At 40.9% G+C, this 25,841-nt stretch overlaps 1 protein-coding gene across 4 annotated transcripts in view; it reads left to right on the top strand.

Moving 5' to 3' along the window:
* PCSK5 (proprotein convertase subtilisin/kexin type 5) overlaps positions 1-25,841 on the top strand; it is a 226,911-nt gene that overhangs the window by 185,822 nt on the left and 15,248 nt on the right. For 3 of the 4 annotated variants that reach the window (XM_053408618.1, XM_053408619.1, XM_053408621.1), the window contains 6 exons: positions 3,782-3,985; positions 8,389-8,457; positions 18,399-18,441; positions 19,274-19,416; positions 21,463-21,663; positions 22,882-23,115. In XM_053408618.1, the coding sequence (XP_053264593.1) occupies positions 3,782-3,985; positions 8,389-8,457; positions 18,399-18,441; positions 19,274-19,416; positions 21,463-21,663; positions 22,882-23,115 (894 nt within the window). The remainder of the gene's footprint in view (positions 1-3,781; positions 3,986-8,388; positions 8,458-18,398; positions 18,442-19,273; positions 19,417-21,462; positions 21,664-22,881; positions 23,116-25,841) is intronic. The other variant, XM_053408620.1, reaches the window with a different exon arrangement.

Genomic DNA, 25,841 nt, shown 5'->3' with positions numbered 1-25,841 from the left:
TTTTCAATTTCTTAAGTTTTTATATAGTTATCCTGAAATAAATTTAGATTTTTGGGAGTAATCCAGATGCCCAAATATTTTGCTTTCCAGAAAATCTTCAGTCCCGTAGCTTCTTCTATATCTTTCTTTTCAGTCGTAGGTACATTTTTAACTATTAACCTAGTCTTATTAGTGTTCAACTTAAAGCCTGCCACTTCTCCAAAGTTTTTAAACAATTCTATTACTCTTATCAAACTTTCTTTGGGATTTTCAGTCATGACAAGCACATCGTCTGTGAATGCTTTAATCTTATACGTGTTGTTGCCCAAGGTGATACCTTTAACACAATCGTCTTCCCTAATTTGGTTATTTAATACTTCCATTACTAAGATGAAAATTAGGGGTGATAGGGGCATACTTGCCTAGTTCCTTTATTAATTTTGCATTCCTCTGAGATATTACCATTGGTGATTAGTTTTGCCTTTTGATCAGAATAGATTGCCTTTATTCCTCTACTAAAATTTTCACCAAATCCCATTTCTTCTAGCAATTCTTTCATAAACTTCCAAGACACATTATCGAAAGCCTTCTCAGCATCAACAAACATGATGGCTGCTGGTTTATCAATTTTAAGATCCAAGTATTCTAATACATTTATCAGTGTTCTTATATTGGATTGCATATATCTTCCAGGGAGAAAACCTGTTTGATCTTTGTCAATTGTCTCCTTCAACAATATCTTTAATTTGTTTGCGATGATATCAGCATAGATCTTATGGTCGTTGTTTAGCAAAGCGATAGGTCTATAGTTAGTGATATTTGATAGTTCTGTTCCTTGTTTATGGATGAAAGAGATAGAGCTCTCCTTCCAAGAGTCTGGTAGCTTCCCAGTTTTAAGGATGTTGTTCATTAAATCTTTTAGGGGTAGGGATAAAACATCTACCGTATAGGGCGCACCGGCCCATAGGGCGCACCTAGTCTTTTGGGGGGGGGAATAAAGAAAAAAATTTATTTCCCCCCCAGGCGCGGGGCTGGGGCAGGGGAAGCCTGAGCTTTCCCCGACCCCAGCTCCCAGAACAGGCTGCTATCTGCAAGCCTTGGAAGCTCGGCGGGAACTCCCGCCGGTCTCCCCAGGCTTGCGGATATCTGCCCGAAGCCCAGGGTGCGCTGCTCAGTAATTTTTTATAATAAACAGCTGGAAGACCATCAGGACCTGGTGTCTTCCCTGATTTTGATCTTTGAATAGCATGCTGTACTTCCATCGCTGTAATGGGGGAATTCGAAGTTATTATTTTTCCATAGAAATCATTGGTAATTTACATCTTTAAGAATTCCTTAATTTTTTCATTCTTCTCTGGGCCTTCTTTATATAGTTTTGAATAGAAGTTGACAAAACTTTTCCTGATCTCTTTCGGGTTTTGAATCCAAGCTTCCTCAACTTTAATTTTACTAATAATTCTGTCATCTTGCTTCTTTTTTATCTGCCAGGCCAATAATTTACCCGGTTTATTTGCATACTCAAAGTTTCTATGTCTCATCAACTTTATTTTCCATTCTATTTCCTCATTTATTATCATGGAAAATTGAGTCTGTAAAGTTTTTATGGTTAGTTTAATCTGTTCATCATCTGGTTTTTGGAAGAGGTTTTTTTTTTCATTTAACCAAATTTCCTCCCAAATTTCCATTTTTTTCTTTTCCTTTATTTTCTTTTGGATTGCATTATGCTTGATAAAGAACCCTCTTAACACCGCTTTGCTCACATCCCATACTATTTTTTCATCTGTTCCTTGATTCTGATTGAATTCAAAATATTCAAGTAAAATTCGCTTTGCCTTCTGGACTATATTATCATCTGTCATCAATCCTTCATTGAATCGCCATATTTTTGTTTTTTCTTCCTCTTCTCTGAACCTAATTATTACAAGATTGTGAGCAGATAAGGTTCTAGGACCAATTTCTACGTGATTCACTTTACTTAATAATTCTTTTGTCATCCATATTGTGTCGATTCGTCCTGCCGATTTATGCGGTTCAGAATAGTGCATGAATTGTTTCTCAAGAGGATATTTGAATCTCCAAGTATCATTTAGGTTCAAAAGTTCTATTAAACGAAAAAAGGAGTTTGGAAGCTTATTTTGTCTTGTTTCTTTTTTTTTTAATCTGCTCTGTCCAATCCAGATTACCAACTATTCCGTTAAAATTTCCCATTAGAATTAACTTTCCCCCCCGGTATTCCAATGCTTTTTCTTCTAATAGATGGTAAAATTCTGATTTTTCTTTCATTAGATGCATAAATTCTGATGAATATTATCCTTTCCAAATTAATTTTTATTTCAATTATCACTATTCTGCCTTCTTCATCAATGAAAAGCAGTTTAGGTTCCAGATGAGATTTAGCATATATTACTACCCCTCTTTCCTTTTCCTTACTAGATGCAATAAACTCTAGACCTAATCTCTTGTTAATTAACACTCTGTTATGTTCTTCTGGGTCTCTTGCAAGCAGATTAATTCCTATTTTTGTTTTACAAGAACATGTTCAACCTTATTTTTCTTAAATTTATCATTCAAACCATTTATGTTCCATGTAATGCATTTAAAATCCATATTTTATTTCGATTTCACAATATACTCCTCTCTGCAGAAATTATTCAACATAAAAAGAAAAAAGGGGGAAAGGGGGGGAAACCAAATTCAGTTAATATCAAACGTTACTGTTCTGGTTCCTCTGAATGTCCCCAAAGAGGCCTCTTTCCTCCTAATTCTTTCCAGTAGGTTCTCCAAAAAAAAAAATCTGCTTCTGGTGCAAATGTAAATTTTATGCCAGCCTGTGCCCTCTTTGGTCCTCTTTTTTTCTATTTCAACATGCATTTCCTCTCTTTGGTGATGCATAACTGACCACTCTACAGAACAGTCTGTGTGTGTGTGTGTGTGTGTGTGTGTGTGTGTGTGTGTGTGTGTTGTGGCAGATAACCCATTTAGTCGTCCTGATCTCAAGGATAGGATAGCAGCTCTTAAGACTGTATTCTCAGCTAGGGGAAAAACAAGGTGATTGAACTCAGGTTGCCTTTTGGATTGACTTGGAAAACACTCAATCAAGTTGCATTAAGTCTATGTCTTTAGGTTAAAAGGTTCATAATGAAAACAGTGAAACATCCTCCCACCACTGTGTGTGATTTTATCTAGAAGACAAGCATGCAGAGGTAGATGCAATTCTAAACATTTGTTGATACATCTAGGTATTTATTTTCAACAAAATTAACAGGCCAGTTCTCATTGTCATAAATCCAGCTAGTTTGACAAGAGGTTTGAACAAGCCAGACAGCACATGGGAAACAAGCAATGCTTTACATGGCAGTATGAATGCACCCCCAGAATACTTCCGAGTATCAATGGGGCTTGTATCCTGGGTTACAGTGTGAGCAACTTCAGGGAACCTTTCTTTTCCAGTCATTGCTTTTCCTGAAGATTTCCCTGCATTAATTTAATTAAGCACTTCAGGCTTTCAGAGAAAATAATGGGCTTCAGAATGAGTTTCTGAAAGAAAAAGGTTCAGTTATTGTTAATGGGAAACCTTTCCATTTCTAAGCAGACAGGTAAATGTAAGAGAAGGGACAGCAGCAACTCCAAATCTCAATTAACTGTTCTGTTGGCTCAGCCACAAATGCTCCCACTAATCAGTTCCCCAGATCAAAATGATCTTTTAATACAAACAGGAAGCTTTGGGGTTGATTTGTTTGTTTTTGATGAACAATTCTCCTAGTGTTTTTTGTTCTGCTTTGTCTTGCTTTCTGCCTTACAGATAAGAAAGGCAACACACGCTTCCTGTACCTGGGAGAATGCAGAGAAAGTTGCCCTCTGGGCCACTATTCTTCAGAGGAAGAGAACACCTGCCTGCCGTGCTTTGAGCATTGTGAAGTGTGCCCTGATCAAACCATGTGCGAAAGATGCTTTGATGGATACTACCTGGCTGATAATAGCTGCCAGAAGCACAAATGTAGAAAAGGTAAAACTTCTGACAACAGCACATTAACACACTTAAGGCCAAACACTCAGTATGTTCTCCTTGATTCCATAATTGTAGAGATGGAAGGGACCTTCAGGGTCATCTAGTCCAGCCCCCTGCAATGCAGGAATCTCAGCTAAAGCATCCATGACAGATGGACATCCAACCTCTGCTTAGAAACCTCCAAGGAAGGAGAGTCCACAACCTCCCAAGGGAAACAGTTCCACATCAAGGCACACTGCACCAGCCAAACAGCTGGTTGCCAATATCCTCCCACCTCCACACACAACAGTAATAGCAATTACAGCTTAGTTTTTTTATAAGATTTATACACTGCTTGATTGTTTTTTTAAAAAAACCTTCAAAGCAGTTTACAAAAATGATAAAACAATAAAATTATCACTAAGAAAAAATAACAACAATTTAAGACATTTTAAAAGTTAAAATAGCAGCAGACTAGAACAAATTAAGACTCACATCAACTTTCTAAACATCTGAATAGGCTTGTCTAAACAAAAATGTTTTTAACAAGCACTGAAAAGAATACAGGGAAGAAAGAGAGAGCTGATCATCAGTAGAGTAACAGACCCTGTGGAGGAAACCAAAAGCAAAACAAATAGTAATAAAAACATTATCAACACCAAGAAGGATGAGAAATCCTTGGAACTCTCTGATCTGAAGAGGAGATTAGCAAACATTAAGCCTGTAATCTCAACTCCAGATGCAAGGACACAGAAGCTGGAAACACACCAATTAAATACATCCAACTTCTCCTCACCACATGTGCTACATGTGCATCAGCCAGATGTTCTCTCCAGCAACACCAAAGAAGAAGGGCAGCAGCTTGGCAACCCCGCTACCCCTAAGCTAATAACCTTTACGGAAACCAAGAAATATCATGCTGCTGACAGACAGCTGAAGCCACACAACAGTCCCCAGGCTACATTCGGACCTCCAAGACTCAGGAACTTACTGAGGCACAAGCAGGAGGACCAGTTCTTCCCATTACATCTCTGACAGAACAGGACAAATGATGTCCCTGCTTATGAAGCTGGCTCCTTGCTGGCCAATGACACCCACATTGCAGCGCATGCCTCTTTAATACTTCCGAAGGTATGGGTGGAATTAACAGCCCCAACCACCTCGTGAGGGAAAGAGGGATTGACAGCCAACAGGCCAGCATAAGGTTACCCTCTTAACCAGAAATGTGGCTGGATGGGCTTCATCCACCAGGAAGGCCCGTTTCACTGACTTTCTATCACAGCATCACATCTTACTGATACAGGAAACCTGGACCAGGGATGACATATCATTAAATGGGTACCTCTCCTTTACATTGGGAGCTGAACCAGGGAAGAGGCATGGCAGAACAAAAGAGGGACTGGGGACCCTTATTTCTAGCAACATCGACTCCACAACAAGGCCCCTCTCTTCACTGAAGACATACACCTTGGCTACTCTGCCCCACCTTAACGAGAAGGCTCTGTTAATTAGAAATGCCTACAGGCTCCCAATGCATTAGAAATCAGAGATCAGAGCCCAATAGGGTGAGCTGGAAGGATATGCTCCAGACCTTACACTGCAAAATCCGAACGCAATGGTTGTACTGGGAGGGGACCTAAATGCCAAACTAGGGCCAAATGACCAAACTTTATACATACAGTCTGGCCATGCCCCACCAGATCTGGAGGTTGAAGGCCCACTTACAACTCAAGACTCAAAAGACCAAATGTCAAACTCTGTGGGTCTCTGCCTAACACAAATGTCTTTCAAACTAAGCCTCGACATTCTAAATGGTACCCTTGGAAAGGACCATCCAGCTGAGTTCACCTTCTTGTCTGGAATCAGGATGAGTGCTATTGAGTACATCATTGTCTCTGAGGAGCTTCTCCTTCACATAAAGAATATGGAGGCACTGGCGGAGAAAGAGGAGTGCGGGGGGAGCGCACCACCCCCGGCGGTGCAATCCCAGTGGGGTGCCATCGCGGCTGCCCTCTCGCCCACGCTGGGCACCACGCCTCCACAGGACGTGTGCCACATCCCTGCGGGTGGTGTGCCACCCCAGGACATGCACCAGCCCCGCCCCCGCCTGCTCTCCACCCCCCGGTGCCAGAGCATAAAGCTCCGCCACTGTATGGAGGTCATACCCAGATTTGAGAGTGATCATTTCTCAGTTTCACTCCACCTAATGGAGGACAATTCACTCCACCTACATGCAGGACAATTCCCAGGCTATCGTGTATAGGGAAGCTTTTTAATGTTTAATGTTTTATTATGTTTTATATATGTTGGAAGCTGCCCAGAGTGGCTGGGGCAGCCCAGTAAGATATGTAGGGTAAAATTATCATTATGAATTGGGATGTCCCTATTTTCATTGGAGGAATGTTGGAGGGGATGCAAGTATAGGCCATGTGGTGCCCATAAGCTGGTTCCTGATTGCCAGAGTTTTTCTCCCAGAACACCTGCCCTAAAGTAGCCACTTCACAGTGGCAAGCATGGAACTGCTTACTGGAGGGCGGAGAAGAATCTCATGCCAGTATTAGATCCCCCTACAGTAGCACAAGCTGACCTCTTTGGGACGCTTTAACAACAATTTACAAAAATGATTGTCTTGCTCTGATGAAAATGTCTCTGATGAAGATGCAATGATGCAGAGTGAATTTTTTTGTCCAATCTCCAGTTTTTCAAATACACAGATTTTCTGAAAGCATTTCAGCTCTCTGGTCTCTGTGGATATGTTTATTTAAAATCAATAGACAAAAAACCAAAGAGGTCAATACATTAAACGCACAAAGTCTTAACCCTCTCTTCAGGGAGGGAAATCGTTGACCTTGTTGGGTGACCCTTCTAAGGCTGACCTCAGACTTAGCTCCACTGCAGCCCACAGACTGACTTCTGGAGAGACATGTAAATTGTTCATTGGGGTTGCAGTTAAATTGGGTCTGAATTTAAAATAGAGACTGACTTGACCTATAACAGCAAACTCATCAATGTTTATAAGCTATACGCATTTATGTTCAACATTGCCATGCTTGTACAAGACCTCTGACTGGAAGTCATCTCCCCAAAGCCGGGAGCTCGCCTGCATTTCCACTTCACGTCCACCATATATTGTTAAAACAATCTGACCTCTGGTGAAGAGCAAAACCATCACATTAGTGCCTTGCTCATTTCCCTAAACAGCAACAACGCTTGGTGCTGAAAATACAAATAAAATCCTTTTGGTTTGTGCAAAATGATAAACAAATTTACTCTAAATACTCTTGTATGCCATCGTATGCTGAAGGACATGAGCAGAGCTTTGTTTTTATTTCAGGTTTGATGAACTTGAAATGTACATAAGCTTTTTTGCTATGAAAACCATTTTGTTCTGGGATTAGAAACTTGCCTGTCTAACAATATGCCCTCTGTCCAGACAGCTTGACACATCTGTTCTCTACACTGCATCTGGCACAACGATGAAATAAAATAAAATGTTAGTGGGGTAGTTGCAACAGTGCACTGTTAACGTGTAAAAGCTTTGTTTTCACAATAAAACTAAACAAGCTTCACCATTAGGACTCTAGCATAGGAGAAATGCGCAAGGCCAAGGCGAGGGCAGGCGGCAATGGCCTCCCCTAAATCAATAGAAATACTTAACTAACTGAGGTTTTGCCCACCTAACAAAAAGCCTAGCTATGCCCATGATTGAAAGTAAAACAGCTACACTTTACTTGGGTGTAAGACTCCAGAGTGACCCAGCCCTAGTTTATACTGAAAGAGGTTGATGCAAAATTATTTCCCAGTGGTATCCCAGGTAAAGTTTGTTGGAGCTAATCAGCAGCAGTGCTAGAACAAAACAAGCAGCAGCATCAGCAGAAGGGCAAGCAGGGTCCAACCCTGACATTACACAACTCCCCTCTGCACACGCAGCCCAGAAGAGCTCTAACACAAGAGGCTTCAGTCTTTACACCCAAAGCAGTGCGATGGAGGGGATGTCTCTTCTGCCTAGGGAGCTCCTCCATGTGGAGAACTCTCACACATGTCGTTTAACGCATAAAGAGAAGTGTACCACCCTGTAAGGTAGGCCAGTGGTTCTCAATGTTTAAGCCATTATTGGCCACCAAAGGCCCCTGTCACAAGTTTAAAAAGTGGACATGAGAACATTTCCAGGCAATTTATTCTGATAAATAGGTATATTTATGGTGCACAGACCCCAGGCATACATTTATTGAGACCTTTGTGCCTGATGGTCACCTGCCATCTCCTTAATATTGATATTAGCAGACAATGGAATATTTGGGGGGAGTGCTGCTGACAGACCAATGTTACAAGTTTCTGTTAGTCTCAGAGAAATTATGTTTGGACTCCCATGAAGTGAAATCCGTGTATGTTGACTGTTTCATGGACTGTCCAATGCGCAGGTGAAGCAGAGGAACTTGACTCGGAAGACTGTATTCTTTGCGCAGATGGATGCCTCTCCTGCAGCCTGGGTATGTTTTATTTTTTAATCTTTAAGTTTCTACTTCTGTACTTTCAGTTATTTCTTTAATATGTACTTATATGTTTGTTTTTTGTTTTATTCTTATATGCCACCCTTCAGGGCAGAGCCCTCCCCTGGCAGCTTACAAAAGCTAATTTGTTTCATGCACATACTAGGATAATTTAGCTTCATATAGATAACTGGGCCTGGAGTTGAGCTGGATGCAGGCACAATGGAAGCTACTATCCCTGTAACCAACTGCTGTCACCACAGCAGTCATCTTGCCCCATAACAGCCATGTTGCGTTATGCGGCACTCCCACAACAGACAGGTAGTGACTGGCACCCACAGAACTTTCTCAAAATATTTCCACAGGCCAACGGTGTTAGCGACTCCTGCATACATTTAAAAAAAAATGGAGCATGGTCATGTTCTGTAGTAAAGTGATATATCTAACAATTTTTAATATCCAAAAGTAACAAATAATGCCAAACAAATAGTAAGACAATAACATATATTTGTTTGGTTAATAAAGTCCTCAGGGCCTTCTCAGTCAGTACAGTACACCAGGGTTTCCCAACCTTTTTCTGACTATGGCCTCATTCTGACCTCGTTTTCTTCCTGTGGCCCCCCATGGACATAACCAAGCAGGGGCAGGGAGCAGCTCCCCCCCCCAAATAAATACAAATCAATACTAATCTGAGGTTCTGCTCCCCCAACAAAACAAAAATCTTGGCTACGCCCATGCCCCTTTCCGTCCTAGCGGTAGAAATGTAGCTTTTTAAATGCTTTGTTTGTAAATAGAACATGTTTTATTTATAATTTTGATAATTTATACAAAATACAATTACATAAACTGATAGGAACATAATGGAATATTGTTGAAGCTGAAAAACACAGAATCATGGAGCTGGAGGGGACCTGAGGGCCATCTTTCTAGTGCAACCCCCTGCAATGTAGGAAACTCAGCTAAAGCATCCATGACAGACGACCATCCAAGCTCTGCTTAGAAACCTCCAAGGAAGGAGAGTCCAGAACCTCCTGAGGGAGATCCATCTTCCATGTGTTATAAAAAAGTAAACAACACTTATTTGACCCCAGTTATTTGACACAGGGGGGGAATCCTACACATAAAGTCCGAACCACACACAGGGAGTTCAGTATATAGGGGAGAATTTTTAAAAGCAAGTGGTCCTCACTGACCTGGTGCAAAAAGATCTTGTCATTTGGAGGAGTCCTGGCTGCCTAGATAAAACACTATGGGACCCCACCCTACCTGGGAGTAAGGCCCACTGAACTCACTGCGGCTTTCTTCTGAGTAGACAGTTATTTACTAGGTGCCAGTCAGCAGCAGCAGGTGCCCCCACTCTGCTAGGTGCTGGGGTGGATTGCACCCTGTGCCTTGCAGAGTCAGACCTGGGCTGCCACCAGGTCCAGGACTGGCAACAAGCAGCTCTGCCTCACCCAGCCCTACCCACTGCCACCCCACGCCCACACTTACTGGACATTGGGGTTCTGGATCAAAGCGGGAGCCTCAGCAATCGCCCTCTCCTCCCCTGGAAACAAACCGGGACCGCTCCAAGAAAAAGGAGCACTAGGCCCTGGTGGGCTGCCCCCTTACCTGCTTGTGATTGGCTAAGCAGATAGCCAGCCAATCAGGATTTTTAGAAAAAATTATCTTTTCCCCCCTTCACTTCTCGCTTCCCTTTATAGCCTCTGAGTCTCCTGCCGTGGCCCCCCATTTATGTGGTGTTCACCTGTGGCCCCCTTGGAATATCCTGGGACCCTTCAGTGGGCCTTGGGCCACCCTCAGGTGGCGTCTCAGTGCTCATTATTATTTACATATTATTATATATAAACTGGGAAAAGAAAGAAAGGGTATAAGAGAGGACGAACATGTTAATATAAAGGGATCAGGGAGAAGGGATGAAAGAAACTGATTTGCGGGGGGGCACACACGGATGAATGGGACGCGGGTGGCGCTGTGGGTTAAACCACAGAGCCTAGAACTTGCCAATCAGAAGGTCGGCGGTTCGAATCCCCGTGATGGAGTGAGCTCCTGTTGCTCGGTTCCTGCTCCTGCCAACCTAGCAGTTCGAAAGCACGTCAAAGTGCAAGCAGATAAATAGGTACCACTCCGGCGGGAAGGTAAGCGGCGTTTCCATGCACTGCTCTGGTTCGCCAGAAGTGGCTTAGTCATGCTGGCCAAATGACCCAGAAGTTGTACGCCGGCTCCCTCGGCCAATAAAGCGAGATCCCATAGTCTGCCACAACTGGACCTAATGGTCAGGGGTCTCTTTACCTTTTTTTTTTTACACACGGATAAAGGGATTAGTTGAGTGTGCAACAGAATGTGAGTAGAAATTAGTAGAGATGGGTAAAAATACATTGAGGGGCATGGGGGCAGGTAGGAAAGGAAAAAATATAAAAGAAAAAACATTCTCTGCTTAAAGCCTGTGGTTCATCAAATTCTGACTTAACTGGTTAGGCTGAGTGATGATACTTCCAGAGCAAATGTATGCCCATAGCTTGATGAAAGCTGAGCTATGGAACTCCTTGCCACAGTGGCAATACTGTAGCAAAGAAATTAACAATTTCCGAAGATGGATTGGAGATCAGTAAAAAAATATGTCAATAGTTACTAGCTGCTATTATGCCAAACGCTGCCTCCCTCTGCCACCATTTTGTGACTGTTTTTTCTCCTGCACTATCGTTTTTTGTGAGTGGTAGGCCTCAGTAATTCTTAGTTGTCATTATGTGAGCCCTGGGGGGTAAAAGGTTTTAGAACCTCTGATATATAGGATACCTCTGATTCCAGAGGCTTCTAAAGAGTGAAATGGGATTTCGTTATGGGTATGTTACAGTCTAATAAAAATTGCTCCCGGACTACAGTATGTCAACCTTCATACGACAGCAGCAGGAGAAGCTATATGTTGTTGGGCTGCAATGGAGGAGACCTGTTTATGCCATCTCTTTATTCCTTTCCTTCCAACTGCTGGATGAAAATTAGAACAGGACTCTGAGCCTGCTTATATTTTTACTTAGGGCCAAGTTGTCATGACATGGGGAGGGAACCCCTAAGCAAGTACCACAAGCTCAATCCAAATCCCACCCCCCACCTCAGTGCAGCTGCTTTTAATCAAAGACATCAGGATATCTGATCACGGATATTCCATGTCATGTCTAATTTATCCTTTAGTTATTGTTTTTCCTATAACTTTGAAAACTCTGAAGTATATTATAATACTGTTGTTTTTTTTAAAAAAAATTAAAATTCCATTATAGGTCAAATTTTCCTGTGATGTTTAAGCTTATTAATGCCAAATATAAACCATGAGTTAAGAGAAATGTTCATTTTATGCTTGATGTTTTGTGCTGATATTGGCAGTCACCATCCAAATACCATCTGAAGAGATGGACAGACTACATTGACAAACTCAGATGGAGAGTTGGAAAGATGTAGTTCTTGGTCCCTTATAATACTCTCAGTGGTTTGCTGGGCTATACGGTACATAATTAGAAGTTCAAAGACGTTTCATTTTGCTACTTTTATTACTTTTGTGCTCACAAAGCCTGGAAGGAATATGTTGGGAGGATCTATGACCTTGGGAATGAATGGGAGCAGGACGACCCAGAGAAAACACATTTTCAAACTGCTGGAGTTACAAGCAGAGTTTGTTTTGTTTTGTTTTTAAAAAAACCAATTAGTATCACACAGAGACAGTTCCAAATGTAGATAAGCTTAGACATCTTCAAGCAGGGTTGCAAACTCCTGAAAGCCAATATTTTGGTATCTGGGAGAACCCACCCCAGGATAAAGGCCAACAGGATGATGCTGTGATGCCTTAGTCATGGAACCGAAAAGTTGAACGGGACCCCGAGAGTCATCTAGTCCAACCCCCTGCCAGCTTCCTGTGCTCTTACTCAACCATTTGTTTGCTAAACTGTCAGCTTGGTACTTGCAAAATGCAGGTACAGTTTTTGCACTGTAAAAGGGTCTGATGGAGCCTGCATTCTGGGCAGAAACAGGTTTGTTTCTTTTCTCAGAGGTCATTTCCACAGTCAGCGAAAATGTGGTGTCAGGGAAGGGGGTTGCCTACAACCTGAACCTCTGAATATCCTTCTGTGAGGCTCTTTCCGGAGAGTTGTACATATGAAGCTTTCCTGTTCCCACCTTCAGATGAATATGTGGAATAGAAGAGGTGCAATGAGTGTAAAAGTATGTAAAAAAAAACAGGAACCCACTCTTTCACCCAATCTCTGCATGTAGATATGCTGTTTGATGAGGGCTTGGGACAGTTGTAGGACTTGTGGGAGAATCCAAAGTGTAGGGGTCCAAGATTATGGGGCATTGAAGACCTGTTGCTATTTTTGCAGCAGATCCCTCTCTCCAGTGACCTAGGCCCACCCAATCAACATGAAAGGGAAGCTTTTTAGCCACTGAGAAGTCTTCTCACTCTTTGTGGCGATGGGAGCCAATCCGAGTGAATAGAGGTGAGTCAGTCACTGGTGATTGGCTCCTAGGGTCACTCTTGAGAAAGGACATCAGAAGAACAGTGAGGAATAGCTGTTCTGTTTGCTCTAAAGCTAACCTTTAAGGGTAGGGCTGCCATACATCTGGAATTTCCTGGACGTAGCTGGGATTTGCCTGTCAAAATTGGTGTCTGGGCAGAATTTTTAGAAAAAATAGGTTAAAAACTTTTGAGATTTTCCAAAAATCCTAACCCTTACCCTTCAACAACTTTGCCAAAAGAAAAGCTCAACAACTCTTGCGTTGGAACTACAAGTAAACACAACTTGAATGACTCTGAGTATTGCCATACTCCAAACCATTTGCCCATAATAGAAGATAGTAGATCTAGCTAGCTGAAAGGCAACACATGGAGACCGCCATTGATCATTGAAGTGCATCCCTAATTATTATTATTGCCTACAATTACATTCTTATATAATCTTAAAGAAGGGGTGTGACTGGGAGGAAGTACGGCTGTGGCTATCATGAAGGCACCCTGCAGTTCTAAATTTATATTCATACCACTAGTAGCATGGCAGAATTCCTAGGTGCACTCAACACTCCTTGCTTCAAATCACTTATCTGGATCACCTTGTTAGCATTTGCCCACTCTAGGGCCTTAACTGGGGTAAAAGAGCACCAACATTTTATAGCACTTGATTTAGCATGTGGTGACTGATCTTCTCACTGTGTCCTTTTTAACCTATCCTTGTCTTTAGATGGCATGCTGAGTATCCAGTTGCGAAACTTCCCAATCTCTCCTCTCTGTCTTTCTGAGAAGCTCATGCAGGCACAAATATAACCTTTCCTTAAAACCATCTTTTAAATTTAAATTGTATTTAGTGCAGGCATATTTGCAAGCGAGATGTAATAACTTGAAAAGGGTTCTGCAGATTCTATTTCGTATGCATCCTGTACAGAGATAGGAAAGAAAGAGCAAGACGAGGATGACTTTGGAATATTGAAAGAAGGTAATGATGCATCTAAAAGACACAACTGTCACATTTATGAGTTGATGGCTGGAACTATGGCAGTTACATTTTTCACTAGGAGAAAGTATTTTGGTTTCTGTTGGAAAGAAAGCCCCCCCCCCACACACAAAAAGACACTGTATCTCAAAATCATGCCTGATGATGAATAGCTACAATACCTAGCAAGACGGAGAGCTTGGCCTTATCTATTGACCTAGCAGATAAAATTAAGGGTGTTGTCTCTTGTGTCATAACCTGTTTGTCACAAGATCATAAAGCCTGGACTCTTGAATTTCTCATCTGCATTCTATTCTACATCAGTAAGATGCACAGACATAAGAGTCTCAAAGGTACATTGAACCTCACATGTAAAGACTTCCAAAAAGATAGGGAAACACACCTCATGTGTTATAGAACGCCCCCCCTTTAGCTGAAAACTATCCTTATTATAAGTCCTTCCTCAAACAGAGCCTAAGATTTGTATAGCTGCTTGCCTTTCTCTTGAGCAGCAAAATACTTCCTGTTCTACTTGATTTGAGAGCTTCATGTGAGTTGGAATTCTGAAAACTTGATTGCTGATTCTCTCATGAGCAGCACTTTGCAAATACCATCGAAGATCTTTAAGTCAGCTGGACCAAGTCAAAGATCCATGTAATCCTGCACTGAGCATCCAAAGCTCTTTTAACCATACTTTCCTGATTTAAATGAAACTGGAAGCCATAACTTCCTGCTTTGTTTGCCAGCTTGTATGCAAGGAGAAGTAAAGGGGCTGTGTGCTTGGGCCTGCTCATCTTCAGCCAAGATATGATAATCGAAACTCTTTACTTCTGACTAACAGTGGCCTGAGGCCCGCAGTCCCTTGTTGTCAGCTGAATTTAAGCATGAGGAACTGATATTGACAGATTTATCCATCCCTACACAAATCTAAACCAACTTTTCCCAACCTCAGGCCCCCATACATTGGATTACAGCTCTCAAGATCCCTCACCACTGACCCTGCTCACGAGGGATGATGGGAGTTGTAGTCCAACAAGATTGGGAAAGACGGCGCTAATGACCCTGCAGTGTTGTGTAGGTGTTGAACAGCATGGGGGACAGAATGGACGCCCGAAGCACCTTATAAACCAAATGAGCCCCTGTAGTACCGCCTTCTGAGACTGATTCTCTAAGAAGGACTGGAGTCAACATAATGACATGTTTCCTAAACCCAACTCAGCTGTTAACTGTTCAAAGCAGTAATCAATTTTGCACCTTTGAAGAAAATGCCACAACAGTATAAATGAAATTATATCATCATTGTGCATAGTTATTTTGCTTATTTAATTAGAAGGGGGGGAGAAAATATTGTTGCTCTAGAAAGCAGATTACCCTCCATTTTTCTGATTTCAATGGAAATTTAAATTGATGCTGTATGTATATATGAATTGTTTTGCAAACTTCAGCAATCAAAACAGTATGTGATAGGTTGGGAGCTTCACTGCAGGTTGTCTTCTAGGTTGAAAAGGTATTGGGTATTTTTAGTACACCCCCCCCCTTTTCTCACTATATTAAAGTATAGTTCAATGTCAAAGCATAAGCCTTGTTATACGAAGTAAGGTCTCTTTCCTGCTGCATGCATAGGACTGGGATGCACAGATAGGGAGGTGAGTCTGAATTTGAGTGGAAGGATACTGTTGAACTGAAATTAGCCTGGTATGCCTAAAGCATCGCCTGTAGTCCTACAGTAGTTTGTTGTTTATAGATGCCCACATGGTTGATTTTCCCCAACACTGAGTGCAGCACACTGACAGCTTCCTCGGGTAATTTCTTGTTTTCGTTTACAAACTTTAAAGCAGTCACAGTTCTAAACAATTGCTTTTGGCAAGAGAGCTGGTTTTCTCTCAAAAAAGACATTCAGTATACTTGGAAAGATGATATAGTAAAATAGGTTCCTGATTGAATGCTGAATACAATATGTTAGAATTATGGGAGATCCACAGGGACTATGTGAGTCCTGATTAGATAAGAGAAGGTGATGTCTTTCTGAGTTTGTTCTCCCCAAGAGTCATTGCTCTTTAATCATTTTAACTTTAAGAATAAATAATCATAATCATAATAAATCTTCAACTGCCTGACCTTAAGGTAGTGAAATATCTAACACATCTGGCATAAGGTTTAGGGAGTACAAAATGTATTGTCACAGCAAATTCCAAGCAAATTATATGTAGTCCAGTACTGAACTCAGAGTGGTGCCTGACTTTGGCTGCAGTCTTAATGCCTGTTTACCTGGGAGTAGATGTGCCAACTTGAATAAAATATGGGGGGGCAAGTATTATGCCCTGCATAATTGATCACATGACGAGGTGCATGGACACCATTTGAACGGCAATGCCCATCATCTTGGGGGGTGGCTCCCTCAAATATATTTTTTGGGGAGTGAAGCCCCTGGGGGCTGGCTCCTTTGCCTGGGAGTAAGCCCCAGTGAACTCAGCTGAGATTTATTTCTGAGCAGACATGCAGAAGATTGTTCTCTTTCACACATGTTCAAATTCCTGCACAGTCATCAACTCATTTAGTATAAGTTAAGTCCCAATCTACAAAACTGAACTATGGCATCCAATTCTTTTCCTTATTATGAGGCTGAATCATATAACAACTGAAGCAAGGCCCATATTTAAGAGGGAGAGAAATAATTAGTCCTGTACCTCATCCTTGTATCAGCACTGATGAAGAATGGGCTATAAATATTTCCTAAAATAATAATAATAAATAGTTCATAAAAAGTGGGCTACAGTATTGATGTCAGTAGCTGGATTAAAAAAAAAATCAGGAATACTGAAAACCAGCAGTCTTTCTTGAGAGACTTGCTCTTCTAGAGGGACTACACAGCCATCACTTAGATGTGCCAGTGCTTTTTTTATAGAAAAATGGTGCTGGTACTCACAATGATCCTGCTTTTCACAATCCCCCTTTTATCTTCAGTTGCCTGCTTGCTCACCAAACCCTCCATTTACCTTACTGGAAGATTGGGGGGTAGTGTTGGTACTGTGTATTGTTGAGTACTGTCAGAAAAATACCATTGGATGTGACCTTCCAGATGCTTCTGGTCTCCATCTCCCATCGGTCCCAACCAACATGGTCAATCAGAAGCGTCTGGTGGGGCAGATGAAGTTGTGCTGTTCTCCTGGCTCCTGAGCGCTGCTTACGCTTCCTGGGAGGAAGAGAGGGAGGGGCAAGACAGTGGGAGCTCAGCTGGTATGGGCATGGCAACAGGAGTGTCAAATGGGCACCACACCTGTTGAGCTCCCCATTGACTTCCAAGGTGTTTGGAAGCCCACCTGTGCTGGCCTTCTGTCTGCTACTGTGGCTAGTGGTATGGTTTGCTGTGAGTTGTATTCCAGCAACATCTGGAGGACCCAAGGACATCTCTGACTTAGAGGGTGACTATCTTCTAGGTCAGTATGTATTATAGGATTGCAGCCTGAAACTAACTGTCAAGAAACATCAACTATGTAAGCAATCTCATTATGTGAAGATCACTCTGTGCAAGCAATTATACTTCCAGTGGAAGCTGCTTCAAAAAGGAGAGGGTTGTCCTATCTGCCACCAGTGCAAGTGTTAGGCATTGTTTGGGGAGGGGAAAGTGGAAATAGGTATCTATTAGATGATGCCTGTGATATCAAAAGGGGGCACACCAAAAGTCTGTCCCCAGCCTACCAATGTAATTTTGATAATCTTAGCAATTTAGAAATGTAGTTTTTCTGTTCTCTGGAAAAACTGTTTTTTACAAGAATATATAATCTGCATTCTTACACCTTTCACCTGCATGAAAATAACTAGTGATTGCCTTCTTTAGCACTGTTCTGCTCAGTGTTCCCATATGTCTTTGACTATTATGTCTTTCGGAACCAGAGTCTTCTTAAGAAATAGGCCTGAGTTTATATTAGTGTGGTGCAGTGACTGGAGTGTTAAACAAAGACTGGAGAGACTTAGGTTAAAATCCCCACTTGCTTATGAAACTCACTGGGTGAACATGATCATGAAACTTGCTATCTTGAAGCCTAACTTACTTCACAGGTTTACTGTGAGGATAAAATGGAATTGACGGTCTCTTGTATGCCACCTTAAGTTCCTCAAAAGAAACGCAAGATATAAATGTAATGAATAAAGAAGGTAAGTTATACAGTTTGAGGCTAGTCCTTATGAAGTCTTTATGTATCCAGAATTCTAGTGACAGCAAATTTAAGCCAGGCAATAAAAACTTGCTATCAAAGAAAAACTGTATATCAAAGGAGACATTTTTCACCAAAGCTATTTAAATTAGAATGGTCATCATCATCATCAACAACAACAACGATGTTGATAGCATTCCCTATTTATCTAAGCATTTCTTAATTTCCCACTGTTCATTTAGCCAATTGAGATTTGGATACATGAGAAACTGGCACAGTATTTTGTTTCCAATGTGTTGTTTGCTTTTAATTCCAGATGACCCAAGAGCCTGCACATCATGCATTCATAATTATTACATGTAAGTTTAGTACTCTCTTCCCCACTTTCCCTCTCTTTCTCTATTTTCTGAAACACAACAGTGCTTTCATTGGAAGGCCATAGAGTGGCCTTAGATATTTCAGAGCTAAGCAGGGTGGAATATGCTGTTTGAATGGGGGGTGGCGATGGTTAATCTATAGCCCTTCAGATGACGCTGAATTACAGCTCCCATCATCAGTGACTATTGGAAATTCTGGCTCAGGCTGATGGGAACAGTAGCTCAGGAACCCCTGGAGAGCCAAAGGTTAGCATAACATAACCTAGCTGTCTTCAAGGGGGAAGGGGCAAACAGTGGGTGTGATGGACAGGCTCCATTGCTGCACCATCCTGAGCTCTCTGCTGCCTCCCCTTCCCCCTCTTGTAACTGGCAGTGATGTGTAGCATTGTGAAGGCAGATAAGCAACTTCATCCTGCCTGCACTGCTACAGATTTTAACTCTTGGAAACCTCAGTGAGGAAATGAAAACAGGAAGGGATTTCCAGGACAATTGCTTGACTAATTTAATCCCCATGACTGCAGCTCAATGGAAATCACACATCATCTGCCATTACAGCTGTTTTCTTCACAGACCTGCCTGTACTGCTTCACAGAACCTGGGGGTAGCATGGGACAGAGTCTGAGAAAGGCTCCCTTAACTCTTAAGCTACTGTACTTAAAAACATTCCTGAGTATTGTCATTTTAGAGGAGATGCTTGCCACACATGAGTACATTTATGAGAGGATTATGCTTGTTCATTGCAATTGTTTGATGCACCATTATCCATCCATAATGAAAATTATGATGATCAAAAATGCTTCCCTCCCCCCCCCAGGTACAAGCAGCAATGCTATCGAACTTGTCCTCAGAATACGTACAATGATGAAAAGTCTCTCCTTTGCATAGAGTGTCAACCAAATTGCAGAAGCTGCGACAAATATGAGTGTTACTGGTGTAAAGAAGGGTTTTTTCTTCTAGGTAAGAAAGGTGACAAGTATTTTACATGGGGAAATGATTTCATGCCTTGCCCAAGAATGCAAAATGTGCATTCAGTTGAGAGAGACTGGGAAGGGGCAGAAATTCCATTCAGTTCCCATTTCAAGCCGAATCTGTCAAAATTGCTCTTTCTCAAACAATATGAGAACCAAAACATAGCCATCCTACAAAATTCCCACTTATCCAAATTATACAATGCAGTTCTCCAACCAAACAATGTTTGCAAAATTGTATGTATTAGGAGAAAATATGCATAAGAATGACTCAATATTTGTGAAAATAGCATTAAATAATGCACTGTATTAGGAAAAATTGCTTGTAAAAATGTGTACATTAGTCAAAACTGCATATACAAATACGTTTATTAGGAGAAACGTACATTAAAGATCCTGAAGAATTTTCATGAGGGTTAAAAAAATGTAGACAACTGAATTGAAGATTAGAAACATGAGAAACTGAGACAACTAAAATTGGCAGATCGTTTCATCCCTAAGGGAGACTAACTACAATCTTAAATCTATGGGACTGTAGGTTCCCAACTGCCTTTTAAAAAGAATGACCCCCAGACATCTGCTTCAATAAGCCTAAAGCATTCAAGGTTAAAATTTCATTCATTTTAATTAAGTGCTTGTAAACTAAGGTTCAGGAAATAATGCCGCTAGAAGCACAAATATGTCTTCAAATCTGCACATTTAAACTTTAATCAACTTTGGATTTTAAATGGCAGCAATGAGATTCAGAGACAACCCCCTACTTTTGGGGTAAAGAGGAAATATATATTTATTAACGGAACTCCCAATGAGCCTTTCATTTTAAGCATGTTAATGCAAACTTAATTTGTTCAATATAAGAGATGAATGAATGGCACAAAGTAACTTTAGCCTGAAAATGGTTTCACATCACTTCCATTCTTTGTAGGTGACTTTTTGCAGTCAACATGTGGCATAATCCACATGCCTCCTATTATGGTGTATGGTTATGGAATTGCAGGCAGGCAAATATGCAGCCCACACTCCAGAAGTCCAGACTTGTATAGACCTGTGAAATGCACTTTGAACCTTTTATGAGGCTCAGCTGTACATACCTTGTCCCCTTATCATAAGTTATTTGGACCTTGTTATCTTATTCAAACTGGATTCTCTGTGGTCAGAGGTTAAGAAAATCAGGCTTGGGGTATTATAAGGAGGTGGAGTTGTGGTTCTGGTTTACAGTTTTTCAACTTTCATATACTCCAAGCTGCAACAGAGAACCAGAGTGCTCCTGAAAGTTGGCCAGCAGTTGTAAGTAATAAGGTAGAAATTATGCTTAGAGTACGTACTTCTCTAGACTTTGTGTTGGAGGCCGTGTAGCAGAGCCAAAACACAAACCTGGGTATGAGTGTATAGATCTGTAAATTATAACAAATGTGGAAATAAAAACATAGCACTTTAATCCCTCCACAGAATTCAAATCTAAAAGATATTTAAAATATTTGAACTGGCAGCATTTAAAACATACCAAAGTGCAATGATATCAAAATCTCCACTGTTATAACCAGCAAATGTGACAAAATCCAAATATAATCATGTGCTAAACATGTTTTAACCTTATATATTTATATCTGGGTTTTACCAGATTTCCCAATTAGAAATCTACACTACAGAGATTTCAATATCATTGCAAATTGGTATGTTTTAACTTTGGTACTTCAATAGCGTTGGTACTTCAGACATTTTAAACATCTTGCAAATTTGAAATTTGTGGAGAGATTAAAGTTGTGCATTTTCATTTACACACTTCATTCATTGATGAATACACTTTATATATTAATTTTACAGCTCTATACACCCCGTTTTATATTTTGGCTGTGTACTTGAGATTTGGCTGTGCATCTGCATTTTCTAGTAGAGATAAACTTTCCTAGGGTGCCCCAGTTTGCTTAGTGGCAATTGAATCACACATTGTTCTCTACTTTCAATGCTCCAAATAACAGGACTTAGCTGGCATCAGTCACAATATGACATAAAGGCTTTTTTATTTTTCCTCCAGATGGGAAATGTGTGAGTGATTGTGGAGCTGGTTACTACAGCGATGAGGTCACAGAAGAATGTGAGCCATGCCACCGGACCTGTGCAACATGCAAAGGGTTCGACTCCAACGACTGTACTAGTTGCAAAGGAATTTTACAGTTACTCCATGGAAAGTGCGTGAACCTCAAAAGAAAGCAAGTAAATAGGAAATTCTGGAATGGTATGTTCCCATGCTTCCTCTGAATTTTTTCCACCATTTCTCTCTGCCCACACCCACTGGGGGGGAAACCTCATCGTTTCCAAACTCTCAAGTAGATTTTATGTATAGAAATGTAAGTGATTGTATTTATACAGGACCAACATCAACACTTGGCAACTTCTGGCAGTCCACTATCCCAGCAGGGCCCACGACTAACACCAGACCTGAACCCAATGCCAGGGGAAGGTGGATCTGCAACAAACTATTATATAAATTACCCTGAATGCCTCAAAATGAGTATCATTCTGTTTGTATATACAGAAACTACATCTTCACTAATGCAAATAGAATATTTATATGCATCACAGAAAGAACAGACATACAGTAGTTTCTTATGAATGAAGGTGAACATTTGATGTTAGTATAAAATGCAGTGGGGGGGCCGGAACCCCTAACAGGTCACACACCCCCTTAACAGCAGCAACAGTCTCAGAGAGCTTCTTCCTGCACTGCCTCTGGAAGACAGAGGACCCCTCTGATAATTAGTCTTCACTCACCACAGCACTGTTGCATCTACTTTATACCACAGGAGTGACTCTCACTTGACTGAGTTACATTCCCCTATCAACAGTACGTCAAGATTGTTTGATAGTTTAATGTTTTGATCACATCATAACCTGGTTAGGATTTATCCAGGAAAAATAAATGAGAACACATGCACTTGAAAACCACATTCTCTCCTCACCACCACAAACATACAGTACACATTGAGATGAACACAGTTTTGAGCATAATGATAGGAGTAAAGTATTGAATTCAATTGAATTTAGAGTGTAATTTAATAAAATAAAAATCTTAACAATAGCATTACATGAATAAGTAAATGATAAATCATTAATATTATTGTATGATTGATTAGTACCTAAAAATTAAATACATAATAATTAATAAACCCTGACATATAGCACAGTTTTGAGCATAATGATAGTTTTAGAAATCTAAGAAAAGTATTTAATTCAATTGAATTTAAGGTGTAATCTTAATAAAATAAAAATCTTAACAATAGCATTACATGAATAAGTAAATGAGAAATCATTAATATTATTGTACGATTGATTAGTACCTATTAATTAAATACATAATTAATAAACCATGACATATAGCACTTTTCTCTTACTTGCAGCTCTTATTTGTTTTCATAAATATGAATAATGATTATCAATCCTATTTTACTGATAGAGAGACTGAAACTGCATACCTCCAATGGCTTGGGCTCTGCAGACCTGAAAGACCTCTTCCCTTATGTCCCTTCACGATCCTTACGGTCAGCTGAGAACGATCTCTTGTTGGTACCATTTGTGCACCAAATCCAGGCGGAAAGGGCACTTAAAGAGGCGTTCTCGGTGGCTGCTCCACAGTTGTGGAAGGCCTTTCCCCTGGAGGTTCGCCAAAACCCAATTGTCTGGAAACGATGTAAGACTTTAAAAAATCTGTTTTTAAATATTACTATCTACCTTGGGCTTTAATGGAAAGGGTGGGCTGTCTAGTTCACTGAATAAGGTTCCCAAGGGCTGCTTTTCTCTAAAACTGCAATACTATAAACAGGAATTTAAGGGGAAAGTTATCTACCTGAAGATGTAACCAGCTGAGGAGTATTGACTCTAAAAGACTCTACAAGCACAGATGGAATATGCCACCTGTGTTAATTTTGCCATTCTGTCTGGAGTAGTAATGATCAGCAAGGAATCAACAGCATCCCTCTAGGACTTGCAAGTGTCAAGTAAGTGTAGCTGACAGTAACAAAGCTGCCTTGTCCTAATACAGCTAGAAGGTATTTTTGTCTGAATCAGGACTCACATGCCCAAACAGCTTTTGCACATGTGCTTCCTTCCTCATTTAACAGGATACCAGCTTTGCTCACTGGAAAGGCGGTGGGGGGGGTTAATTAATATGCAGAGCATGGTTATTCTTACTTTATGACATATCTGGAGGAGATACATAATCACTACACAGTGAAACAGCTTGTGATACTGTGTACACAACTTACATTTGAAGCATATCCAAAACACATGAGCTCCTGCAAAGAATCTTGGGTACTGTGGTTTGTTAAGGGTGCGAAGAACTAGAGCTTTGTGAGGAGCAAACTACAGTTCACAGTACTCTTTGGGGGAACCTATGTGCTTTAAATGTATGTAGCAAGAACTAATGTATGCTCAGCCCAGCAGAAGTGGGGGAAATACACATGCAAAAAAATACAAAAATCATAGGGAAATAGCAGACACATCCACAACCTGCGTGCATGGTGCATTTATGAGCAAGAAAGATGAGGGAGCAATGCCACTTCAGTGCTTTGCCAGTGTTCTTGTCTCAGCCTCCCTGCCATGGGAGAGAAGGGACAGAATGAGGTGGCTGTGCATATATTTCTGCTGTTGAAACACTGTGTGTGATCCTGTAAAGCAAAAGGGCATTCACTTCCCTTGCTTTCCTGTGCAGTGTGCTCTTTTCTAGCACCCCAAGTTGTTGAAGTGGACTTAAGTGTTAGAAGTTTGTGTCTGGAGTATCAAGGCTGAGACCCCTTTTGAGTTCTAGACAGAGAAATGTTAGCAACAAATTCAAGTTTCTACACATGTTTTGAAGCCAAGCAAAGTGCTTCATCTGTGATCAAAGTGCCCCTTTCCCATAGCTTCCCTGTGTTCCCTGTGATATTGAATTCTAAGTGTGTGCAACATAAGGGCATCACTTAAGGACAGAGGCCCATGCTACATCTTACTATGGTCTCCTTGTGTGGGGTGTGTGTGTGTGTGTGTGTGTGTGTGTGTGTGATGGCTTAAAAATGGTTTCCCCCTTTCCAATGAAGTCAAGAAGAGTGAAATTTTAGGTTGGTATCAAAATATGCCCTTGACGGGAGGATGACAATGAATTGAGAGGGTATTGTTTGGGTTTTGGAAGAAGTATTCCACTCCTGCCTGCTACGCCATCCCACCCATATCTCTGGCACCATGTGGCATATGTTCACTAGTGGAGTGACTCTGCAGGTGTCTCAAGGGAGTTGTTCTGGCATATCTGTCATGCTGACTGTGTATCTGGTGTGGCATTACTGCAGGGAGTCTTCCACTAAATCTTAAAGCCCATCATCCAACATAACTCCACTACAGTATTTCATCCTCGGTTCCAAACTAGGGTAAACTGTGAATAAACTGTGATAGAAAGTAATGATGAGTCTGAATTTGACTGGTATTCAGACTTTTAAGTGTAAGCCAAGAAAAAAAATTGTCTGGGCCAGTATGCGTAGCACAAAGAACATCTGCATTTTATCTTGTGCGCCAGATGATGAAATTATTTTGGAAGCCATGAGACATAATAGTGAAGGGGTTGTTGCGCTGTATGTTAACCCACAACATCTCGACTAGAATAGAATAGAATAGAATAGAATAGAATAGAGGTTTAACAAATTGAAAGGGCTTTAGAGTGGCAGATTACTAACACGCTACATCACCAGTCTTTCATGTTTTTCAGTCAGGTCACTGAAGCAAAAGGGAAATAAATCCAGAAGAATATGTGTTCTGCAAAAGGGCCTCCATATATTTTAAAATTTGAGCTTTTTCTTTAAAAAAATAATAATTCAAGGAATATTATACATCAAATGGTCATAATAATGTATAGCTGAATAGATAAAATTGTTACAGCTGCTACTGCTGCTGCAAATGTTATTTTTATTAATTTAAATCATTTGAATACTGTCTCTCCTCCCACCACACACTATTCTCAGGGTTCTCCTGCCCCCCAAGTCCATGGGGGGAGCCAAGAGGGAGGAGACTGGAGAAAGCTTTGTTGTGCTGTGAGAGCCTTTGCACTGGCTTCTGCTAGAGGAACTTATCAGCTGAATCCTGCACTTCACAAAAATGGTTTTAGTTGATATCTGAAACATAAAAATGTGCATGTACATTGAGGCCCTAAATGACATGGACAAGAGGCCTTTTGGGGGACGAGTGCCATCAGGCCTTAGGGACACAGGACTCTGCCCTGCACTGAGACAGATGGCTAGGATATCTAGCTCAGTATAAGCTGCTCTACATAGACTGCTAGTAGCTCTCTAGGGTTTCAGACAGGAGTCTTTTCTCTTTTTTTTTTTTAATAAGTTTTATTAGTTTCCATCAAATTATACATTTCATCCCGAATTACAACAAATCATATCTGTT

Source organism: Podarcis raffonei, chromosome 11, assembly GCF_027172205.1.
Source record: "Podarcis raffonei isolate rPodRaf1 chromosome 11, rPodRaf1.pri, whole genome shotgun sequence".
Lineage (NCBI taxonomy): Eukaryota > Metazoa > Chordata > Lepidosauria > Squamata > Lacertidae > Podarcis > Podarcis raffonei.
This window is presented reverse-complemented; position numbering and strand designations above follow the sequence as displayed.